The sequence below is a fragment of the Mastomys coucha genome, unplaced genomic scaffold (assembly GCF_008632895.1).
Source record: "Mastomys coucha isolate ucsf_1 unplaced genomic scaffold, UCSF_Mcou_1 pScaffold15, whole genome shotgun sequence".
Taxonomy (NCBI): Eukaryota; Metazoa; Chordata; class Mammalia; order Rodentia; family Muridae; genus Mastomys; species Mastomys coucha.
In genome coordinates, this window is record NW_022196897.1 from 52,668,413 (window position 1) to 52,679,730 (window position 11,318).

At 40.1% G+C, this 11,318-nt stretch overlaps 1 protein-coding gene across 3 annotated transcripts in view; it reads left to right on the forward strand.

The window, feature by feature from the left end:
* The window catches only part of Csrnp3 (cysteine and serine rich nuclear protein 3), a 196,284-nt gene that overhangs the window by 64,339 nt on the left and 120,627 nt on the right, over nt 1-11,318 (forward strand). Inside the window, exon 1 of one of the 3 annotated variants that reach the window (XM_031370474.1) lies at nt 2,790-3,105. The exons of the other annotated variants lie outside the window; for them this stretch is intronic. Coding sequence (XP_031226334.1) covers nt 3,009-3,105 — 97 coding nt within the window. The 5' untranslated portion in view covers nt 2,790-3,008. Of the gene's footprint in view, nt 1-2,789; nt 3,106-11,318 lie in introns of those variants that run through there. 3 annotated transcript variants of the gene reach the window in all.

Here is an 11,318-nt window from a genome sequence, read left to right on the forward strand (position 1 = left end):
AAAAAAGAAAACAAATTATAAAAACAACAATAACAAAACACCAACAGTAGTCACCCTCCCCCAACAATAAACCTTATCACCTGAGGGGCAGCTCCACAGGCAAAGGTGCCCAGCTAAATGTTGTCCTTTTAAGAGTTGCCTTGGTTATGGTGTCTATTCACAGCAGTAAAACTCTAACACACACACACACACACACACACACACACACACACACACATGCTTAAAAAGCTAATCCTTTTTTTAAAAGATCAAAGTAAATAGGGCTGGAGAAATGACTCAGCAGTTAATGGATGACTGGTCTTCCAAAGGTCCTGAGTTCAATTCCCAGCAACCATCTATAGTGGGATTGAATGCCCTCTTCTGGCGAGTTCAATCCCAGAGACCCACATGGTGGAGAGAGGGAGAACTACTCCAGCAAACTGTCTTGTGACATCCACCTTGGTAACCTGGTGTGTGCAAGCCCACACATAGACAAAACTCAAAAAAATGTGATTAAAAAAAAATGTAGTGCCACATATGGCTAATGCCAAGACACTTGCTTACTCCCCTTCCCTGCTGGAGCCTGTCTCCCTTTCTACCACTCTTCTTTGAGGAAGGGCATGCCTCCAAAGAGTGTATCTATTTTTTTTAAACTGGGTGCCACTCCTTTTTTGAACTCTCATGCTTAAACATGCATTAAAATGCCTATAATAAGATCTCCAATTCAGCTTCACTATAAACTAATTATAGCCCTGAAATCATTTTTTTTTGTGTGTGTGTTGAAGCCTCCAATACTGGTTTGACCTAGGTCCTAGTTCCAAAACTCCAGTGTTGGGGGAATGGTGGGGGTTGGGTAGGGGTCCTCAGCTGCTGAGTGTGGTAACATGGAGCTTGCCTCTGCTCCGGGCGCCTTATAGCTAGATTCATATAGGATGTGATGTTATTTTCACTTCAGGTTTTAGATTCTTTTTCATGGGTTGTGGCCTAGAACCTCACTTAGTTGTGACTCTTCTTTTTTCCTCAAGGAAAAGCCAATGTTTGGAAGTACTATCAAAAGATACATAACTATAAATAAGCAAGAACAGGAAATATACCAGAGACCTCTTAAATTATTTGTTGAAGTGGCATAAAAAGACCACATGTAATCTTAGACACTGTGGTCTTTCTGTCAACCTGTTGTGGGAAGGGTGGTGTTCAAATAAAGGAGTCAGTCAGAACTGTGTCCAAAATTAATGCAATCTATATTTGTTGAATTCCTCAGAACTATCCCATTAGGGGTTTCTATTCTGGGTCGTACGGAAAGTGAATTAACATTTTAAAAGATTCTTGTTATTTTGCTATTATTTTTAACTACCACTTTTTTATTGTTTTCTAATATGACCTTTTTTTTTTTTTTTTTTTTTTTTGTCTTTAAGGAAAGAGAAATAGCTCACAAGAACTTGCCTTTGAATTCTTGACTGCTTTAAGTCTAACTACTAAATCCATTTCTAACTGAAATTCCACTGGGAACCCTGAAGAGGTGATTCATATAGAAACCCGGCTTTGTTTCTAACCTACACAGAGATTGCATAGGTAGGGCATCTAAGCTTCAGAGTTCATTGAAATTTGCTAAATATTAGAAAGCTTCAGGTGTTTTTCTCATATGATTATTCTGAGATTCACAACTCAAACCTACTCGTTATCATGAGAATATACAAATAGCATATGTAAATTCAAAGAGACCACTTGGAAAGTTCATATCTATAGTTAATGAACTTGTCTCCTTTAACATGGAAATCATGTTTGTTAATGTTTTGATTGAAATAAAAAATCTGCCCAAAGCATAACCTAACCCTTATTTTAACCTAAGTAGCAGTTCTCAATTTCATATAGCAGTGGGTGTTCCCCTGAATTGTGACAATTTCTTTTATGTTACTCCATTTAAATCTTCACAAAATTGCAGAGAAACACATCATCTCACAAACACTCAAACTGGAAAGAACCGAAGAAGCTAGAAATACAACATAATCCAGGGTGACAGAGGGCTAGAATTTATTTCTTTCTCCTTCTTTTAAAAATTTTTTTTCTTATCCTGCCATAAAAGCCCCAGCAAGGCCACCCAGGATCCAGAATAAAATGAAGATTCATTGTAGGGTGGCTGAAGAGGCTTTCAGCCTGGTAATAGTTCATATGTCTCTGATGATGGCTTCTTTCACTTTTGTATTGATGTCTAGAGATGATCGTCAGAGTGACCTTGGAGATGCGGAGGGAGGGAAAAGCCTGACAGCCCCTAGTTTTCTTTAGTCTCAATAAAGACTCTTAGCATTTTGGTACGGGAAGCTTTCAAAAAAAAAATCATCAATTAAATGGCCATTATATGTGCAGGACCTTGGGCACTCTGAAATCCGCCCTAAAAGTCCTAACTATAGCAGGGATTTAGGATGTAGTAAAACAATAGACATTCTTCCCAGATTTGTGTTGCTCATTGATAGTGACAGAGGGTGGAAGGCAGGGACGTTGATAAAATGTCTCACATTTCAAATATGGCATTGCATGCAAAGGAGAAGAAAACCGGGAAGGAAGCAGCGAGAAGCAGATGCCAAATGAAAGCAGGGAAAATGTTACTTTGCAGCATTTTATAATAAGTAAGACTCGGTTTCAGAGAGAATTCAATTTCTTAGTGAGCCTGTGGATGAATTATGATGTGGTCTTTCAGGAGACGGAAAAAAAAATCAAGGGGAACAGAGTGGACAATTTATTTTGAATAGACTGGGAATTGTATTAACGGCTCAATTAAGCGCCAATGGCTTAGAATTAGCTGAGTCATTGTCTTCCTGGGACAAATAAATTCTAGCTGTTGGAATTTCCTTTATGTTTCAGATAGATGTGAACTAAGATGTGCTTATATTGTCTGTGTTGATACCAGAACAAACCCACACCTCCTTCATTTACAGAGTGGAAAGGAGATCCATTCATCCTGTTTTCTAGAACACTGTCAAGGAAGAATCTTCTATTTTTAGACTGATGGAGATAGATTTTTTTTTCATTGAATGAACTTGGCCCAGTCCGTGCTGAATGTTGCCCACCTCTCTCTGCCCTACTTTCTGCTCCGGACACTATTGGAAGGAGGCCACTACCAGACCTTAGGTAGGAAATGTTTCCTGACCCTACCAAGAATGAATACGAGATACAAAATGGAGGTCAGATTTTCCTTAAGCAAACTCCAGTTGTTTGCTTCATTGTTTAGTCTCCCTTTCTCCATTTTCCGTCCACTTCACCCCTGAGTCTCCACTCTCACATCCACCTTTTCCTACAGTAGCCTTCCAGTCTGGACACCTATTACCATCCTTTACTAGGCTCACATTTGAATCTAAACCCTGAAGATCTGTTCCCACCTGCTAAAAGCTGCCCCTGCTCCTGCCCCGGCCCCCTGCCATTGCCTCTCTCCAACTCTAATCTATGTATCTTGTCCTGTGTTCTGTCCATCCTAATATGAATTCTATGAAAGAACGTTGAAACAGAAAGCTTTAAAAATCCTCACTAAGTGAATAACTATTTCTACAGTGTCTTATCTCTTTCCCTAAATTTTTTCAGTTTCCCTGGATAGTCAAGTGGGAACTGAGCTCTCCTTCTTTCTGTCTGTTTGTTGCTCTCCCCCGCGCCCCCAGCCCTGTCCCTTGGCTCAAAACAACAAGCAGAGATGGAGAAATTTCCCATTAAAAACTCTCACGTGTGTCCTCTGAGTATCCAGTAGCGGCAGGAGGCAGTTTCAAGCCCCCTGCAGTTCTTGATAATAGCTATTCCTTTCTAATTCTAGCTGTTCATTGCTAAAATAGAAAGCCAGAACAGAGCAAGGGTGTATTCCCTGGGGAATCTAAACTGTGGCACTTCATAACAAAGTAAAAAGTCTGCTCCCTAGCATGTTGATTTGCAACTGTGTGGACTTACCAGGAAGGACTGGGTTACCTTTCCGCCTCTGGTCACAAGAAGGGTCACAGGAGCTGTTCCAAAGAGAACTGCTGAAAACTTCATGCAAATTTAGACGATGGTGTCAACTTGATCACAAATGAGTCAGATCGGTTGGGGAGGTGGGACGCAGAGAGCAGGCTAAGAGGAGCTGAAGGAATATTAAGAATTCCGTAACCATGAAAAGGATGGAAGGCATTTCCAAGAGACTGGGCTGTCGATCATCAGGGCATGATGCAATCTGAGGCCTCACCTCATTGTCTCAAGAAGGCTTTATGAAGAGCACCATTCCCAAAATATAGAGAGCTCCTACAGCAGACCAGCCATGCTCAGATGAAAAGCCCTGACCACTTCCCCCACAGCTTTCCTGTAGAAGCATGTTAAGCGGAGGGGCTCAAGTGCAAATGTAATTTAGCTATTAATTTTTTAAAAAGTAGGTAAGTCGTTTGTTAAAATTTGATTATTCTAAGTTTATCCTATACTAAAATAGTTACATTTCAAAAAGTACTTCCTGGTGCTCTTAACCATACAGTGTCTAAAGCCTCTACAGAAATATTTTTCAGTAATCTGGAGAGAAACTGGCCTTCCCATCCAGCACAAAGCTGCCCTATCAGTCAGTAAGGTAAGACAAGCTTTGTGTCGACAGTAGAAGTTGGGTGATTGTCAGCTGTGGGCATGGATGGCAAGTGAAAGGCAATTTTAAATTTTTCATTATGAACTCAGAGCTCAGCAATCACTTTATATTCACTTTGATCTCCACCACCCTGAAAGGCACAAAGTATGGCTCTCTTTTATCCAGTACGTGACCGACCCAGTATTCTCCTGGCGATTTTAGCTCGATCTCCTGTGCCGCTCTCTCATAGCCTGCCTTCGTGATTTGATTCCTGGTAGCCTATAGATGGCCCTTTTAGTCGGAGTTTTGTTCTTTCTTTCTTCTTGTGCACACAACTTGCGGATTCTTCCATACCATTACTGTATTTCTGTTGTGACCTCACGCTCAAGCAACCCCTCTACTCCTTACCATGCTAGCTCCCTCGTACTAATTACCTGATTTTTGTACTTTTTCAAACCTACTGAGGTGTGTGTATTGCTCCTACTATCTTCTGCTCACACACCCCCCCCCGTCAAAACCTTTCTAAAATAAGTTAGGGTTTAAAGCCCATCATTATAATAAACATCCTTTAAATCACTCTGAATTCTCTTGGCTCCAGTATTATGCGTATTGCGCATGCGCAGCATGACTCCATTCCAGTGTAGGTCAAACCCTCGTATACTGCCCACTTATTTTCTTATAACTGACCCGGAAAGGACAAAGCTTTGTTAACTCATTTCCATTCAAGTTAATAACCAATATTTCAGCCAGCCCTAGGTAGTAACCAGAAATTCTACCTTGTTAATACGATCTGCCCAGGTCCCCCATTCAAAAGCTTTTCTAGTACCTATTCCCAGCACAGTCCCCTCATATATTTATATTTAACCATATATATGTGTATGTGTGTGTATTTGTATGTATATGTATGTATATATGTACATATATATACACGTACAGATTCACACTATATATATGTGTATATATATCATTATATATATATGTATATATATATTATAAGATATATATCTTATAATCTGAGAAAGTAAAAGCAGGATAGAACTCTGTTGCACTCTGCCCCCAACCTCTATTTTCCACTTCTGGTTCTGAACGACGTGATTCTGTCTAAGGCCACAAGCTCAGCATGAGCAGTTTGGTTCCTCGTCACCTACCCAAAGACTCTGTTCTTCACATTCTTCTCTCTCCTGGGTCATCAGGTTTTCCTTTTATCATTTCTACCAGAATATAAGCCTATTGTTTTTTCATCTGAAAATGGGTAGTCTCACCCCTACCTTCTACACTCTACCATCTACACGTCCCTGTACACCCTCTGTCCACTGTTCCATTTCCATTTGCTTGGCAAGGCTGCCGGAAAGGAGCTGTTTATATTTCCTTACAACTTCATCAAGACTGATTGCCAAGGTCATAGTGCCCTCTGTGATTTGAAACTTAATTGGAAATTCTCAATCTGCAGCTTGACCCATCAGTAGTTTCTGAGGATGCTGCCTAAGCCATCATGCTCAATGGCTGTGCTTTTTTTTTTTTCCTTCCCCCAAACATTATTTTTCTGAGAAGAAACAGCTTTCCACTGGTCTTCCTCCGTTCAGGTCCTCCTTCAGTCCCTTCTCAATTTTCTCTGCTGCTACCTCACTGGAGTGCATGGGCTTCAGTCCTCAGGTTATTTCTGCTACAGCATGAGTTTGAAGCCAATCTGTGCTACACAACACTTTATCTTTAAAAAAAAAAAAAAAAAAAAAAAAAAAAAAAAAAAAAAAAAAAAAAGGAAAGGAAAGGAAAAGAGGAAAGGAAAGAAAAGAAAAGGAAAAGAAAGGAAAGGAAATGAAATGACCAATGATGTCATGCTGATTCTTGCAGTTTGGAGACTTTAAATATGGTCCCTTCATGGGAAACTTTTAATCTTTAGTTTAATCCTGGCATGAACACTATGCCATGCATATAATGACTTGGATACAATTCTGTATTTGATGTCTCCAGTTGAATACATCATAGAATACATATGAATACAGAAGAATACATTCCAGTGCGACCTTACCTACGGCTCAGAAAACCATGGCAGCTTTTCCAGCACAGAATGCTAATCTCCCTGCTCCAAACCTGCACAGATGACAAGACCTTGGCTCTGAAGTGTCTACTTCTCTCTTCCTGCACTCATCAAATGATTTTGACTTTATTACTTCAAGTTATGGAACAAACTTCTATCTGACCAAAGTGTGTACCCAGCCACCATTATCTATTCTTTGAATGATTGCTCTCCTGCTGTGTGCCAGGAAAACAAGCTGGTGGTTGTCTTTAACCTTCCTCAGATCTTTCACTCCTCTCCCCACTAGCTGTTTCACTCAGTCTAAAGCCCTTCGGGTCCCAGCAGTCTCAGCTGGTCCCTTTCCTGGCCACCAAACAGCTCACAGCTGCCTCACTTCTCACTCCCCCACTTACCAACTCTTCCTCAGTAGTCTATTCCCTTCTTAGTCCCTGAGAATGCCCCTGCCTTTTGCACTTACGTTTGCTTCTTTCTGAACTACTCCTCACTTCAGATGTTCTCCTGACCCACTTCCTCACTTCCTTCAGGGCAGTGTTCAGATTTCTGTATTGATCCTGCTTTTTCAGATTTTCTGAACGTTTCTTGTGTCTCTGAGCTCCACCCTGATCCCCGTGCACTGCTTCCAGCCCCTATGCACTGTCTCCTAACATAAAATGACAGTCAATAGTTTAAGAACTATTTATTAACTTAATTCATTCCACCTTCTATGTCTACTGGAGTGCAAACTTCTCAGAAATATGCAGAAAATGCAGTGCCCAAAGAGTGTCTGAGAGATGTGTGTGTGTGTGTGTTGTATTAGTAACTTTCAGTAAAGGAATGGAAATTCCTTTTTATAGATATGGAAGCACATTGCAAAGTGTAACCCCCAAATCGCACATCAATGAGCTGCACCATGGGCAGCTTCACGTTTCTGCACTTTGCTCAGCTCCTTACCTTCCCAAGCTCCCCACATGGTTTACCAAGTATCTTCACTGTTCGTGCTTGCCAGATAGAGGTCCAGGATTCAGAGCATAAGTGGCTCAACCTACCTGGCTAGCTTGCTAATGGTGAAATGATAGTGGTTTTCAAAGGGAGAACGGATATTTTCCAACGCAACTTAGCAAACAACAGAAAGGCTCTTCTCCTCACTTCATAAGTTCAGAGGCAGATGCTAGACATTAGTCAGATACAGGAGAATGCCTTTTTAGGTAATTGCAGCAGCATGTGTAGTGCCATGAAAGTATACTCTTTATTTTTCTATTACTGGGGAATAGGTTTTACAATAGTAAGACAAAGACAAGAAATAGAGGCAATATGATAGAGGGCTGTAAAACCATGCTAAATACCTAAACAAGGTATCTCTTTGGTTTAGATTAGTTTTAGGTTCCTCATCTCCACTTACTGTGAAAAGAGAGATCAGGGATTCAACCAGGGTCATGATTCAGTTAAACAAAAAGACTAGACCAGGGATGCTGTGAGATTTGTCCCAGTGAGAAACATTTGGAGTAAAAGTCATGATGAACAGTAAGCATAACTAGAGCCAGGGCAGGGCAATGCTGAGGATGGCCATTGGTATCTTAGGATCAGAATATAGGGTGAGCTTGCCAGGCTATGGGGTGCCACACACAGGAATCGGATGGGAAAGATTTCAGGTCCCTATTTCCAACACTTATATTAAGATACCTTAGGAACACTCACACTGGTAAAATGAGTCTACAAACCTAAAGATCAGTAAAGAGAAATACCCCTGGAAGAAGTGAGTTCAGACTCGCCATGGCAACCACGAACCAAGAGCTGGAGAGATGGACGATAACTCAGGGAATTTAATGCGGACAAAGGAAGGAGATCAAAAATAAAGACCAGGTCTTCAGAACTGGTAAAAAGAGACATGCATTCTGGAAATGCCAATTTTAAAGGAATTGTGTTGGATTCAAGGTAAGATGCATAGCAGACAGAAAATTAAAATTACAATTCTCAGAAGTGTGGTATATGAAGAGTAGAGAAGAGGAGCAGTGCTGAGATGGGAATGTGAGGAGAGCTTTGTTTTCTCTTCCAATAAGATGAGAGGCCAAGATGTGGATGCACAGAGATGGTGTCCTGGCTGCTCCCGGTGACAGCTCCATGGGATTGCCTGGTTTGTCTTTTCTCACTAATTAGCATCCTCTTCCTGGCCAGTACTCAGCATCATTGTTAAATGTTACTATATGTCTTGGGTGACAGTAGGCTAAGAAAGAACTGAAGAAGAAAGGTTGACCATTATGGCAATGTGGCAATCTTTTAAAGCAAGGGGCAGCAAATCTGGTGAGTGGCAGGAACAGGGTGCACGGTGTGCTTTTGTGTGGCCATTAAACAAAACGAAATGGTTTCATCTTTCAAATGATTTTTAAAACAACAAATGAAATTTTAATGAAATTCAAATTTTATCATGTATATATGAACGTTTACTAGAAGCTGGCCACAGGATACTTGTGCATTTGTTTATACGCAGCTACTTTGGTATTAGTACAGAGGTAGGTAGCCACAACTCCTACCATATGCCTTGTAAAAGCCTAAACTATTCACTACCTGGTTTTATTACAGAAAAGCCTCTGTGACCCCTGGTTTATAATAAAATTGCTGCAATAGGAGAGGAAGGGAAGTTCTAGAAAACAGGGGGGGAACATGGTATCAAGGGTGTGCAAAAGAAGATTAGTCTTCAATTACAAAGAGAAGATGTTTTGACTGAGGAAGCCGGAAGCCAGGGAAAGGGCTGATAAGATTGTACAAACACAAGCAGATTTGTAAGTGCTGAAGGAGAAATGCCCCTCCCCCACCTCCCACTTACACTGAAGTGTTGAAGTGTCATTGATCATCTCATTCTAGAGGACAAAAACTGTCCTATTCATTCGTGCTTTTCCACACAGACCTATCCACAAGGTACTTTCAGCACATGTACTTTCAGCCACTTTCACTAAATATTTCATTGAATCCCAGGTAAAACTCTATTATAAGCACATTCCTGGAAACCTCTGTCCTTAGGGCCTTGCAGTTAATTCTCTTACTTTCTAGACCCACATTTATTCTAGTTTGGTGTTATGTTTAGAGGTACGAAGAAAATATAAGCTGGCTTCTTATTTAGTTAATTTTCAGTTCACTAAGTGGGGCCAACATAGTCAGAGAGAGTTAATATTCTTATTAAAATTGGCCATTTTGTTTTCAGTATGAATGGATTTATAAATTATTAGAGGTTTGGGGAAAAGGTAATATTGAAATATAAAGTTAGTGCAGATTTTCTTTAAAAGCGTGGACCATGTAAAAAGATCGACACAACAGAGAGCTGCAAACTTTAGAGGGGAACACAAAACCTGGTACAGAACAGGAGGCAGGAAAAAACCCCTCCTTTATTTCCTTTGGACTGCATAGAATTCGTTCTTAAGGTGTGAGCTGCATGGCCCCTGGGATTCCATTGCTCATTCACCAAACCTCCAATTGGTGTCTTACAGTTACAAATGGATATATTGCCAGCCCGTGTCTTAAAAGTAGCTACTGAGTTAGCCCAAAGTGCCAACCGGCCTCTGAACGAGCTGCTGGAGGCTTATCTTGTGTCTTGGCATGCAGATTTACACAAAGGACTTGACATAGCTGTTGGGCAATTTCTTCTGCCTCCAGGAAAGATTTATGTCTTAAACTACCCATTTAAAATAGATATTCACAGTAGAAAAGAAAGCCATCGTTCCATGATTTAACAAAAGGGAAAATTACCACATAAAATGATGGAATTTGTAAGATACAAACACACAATTACATGAATATGTATATACTCACCCCAACTGTCCAAACAACTACAATGCTTGTTTTAGGGAAGTAAACATTATGTATTCATCTGAAAGTGCCTACCATTTACGTATTATTCAATCTCTGGGGAACTTGCAAATTAATTTCACGTTCAGTTTTTTGATGTCCTTCATTTTTTTCCAGTAAATCTTTGAATCTCTGAGGGAGTTGGCCCTCGATGACCTATAATGATATTCATCTTGGCATACCTGTCTTCCTCATTAATCTGCTTGTAGACATGGATTGCTGTACAGGATCCTCTAAGGTGACTGATGACAGTGCTTTAGTTCTTTGTGTCTCTCTAGCAGCATAATACACAATATTAACCGAGTCCATTTACATGCCTTAGCGGGTAGTCTACAAACACTTATACCACTTCTACAGTACAGCAAGGGCACTAAAGATGTGTTAGAGATGGTAGGGAAGAAAGGTGTGGGGTGGGAAATAATAATTATATATAAAAATTTATATACTCTAACTAAACTAAAAGATATGTAACAAAAAACAAATAGGAAATCATGTTACATCTGACTTTACATCATCTTCCTGCTGTTCATTGCCTAGAGTGATAAAACTGTAATACTGTTGAAAATGAAGAGCTACTTTTAAATACTAATCCAAGGTCAAAGTCTCTAACTAGGTTCTATTACTTTTCTTCAGAATCTCATAAACTTTGTTATTATTTTTAACCTGGAAAAATATTTCTCAACTCAATGGTGCAGAGATGGACCTTTCTCCTAAAAGTATTCCAAAGTGGAAATATACCTGTAAATGGCATATTACAAAGTTTATTCTTTAGAAGAAAAATTACACATTGCTTTCTCTAAAGCCACATTGCAGAGGTCTGCACCTGGGTTCTGTGAGGCAGGCTTGAGTGGTTATTCCTTCCCCCTGGCAATCAAGTCTACCACAGCGTTATTTTTTTTTTAAATTTATTTATTTTTTATTATTATT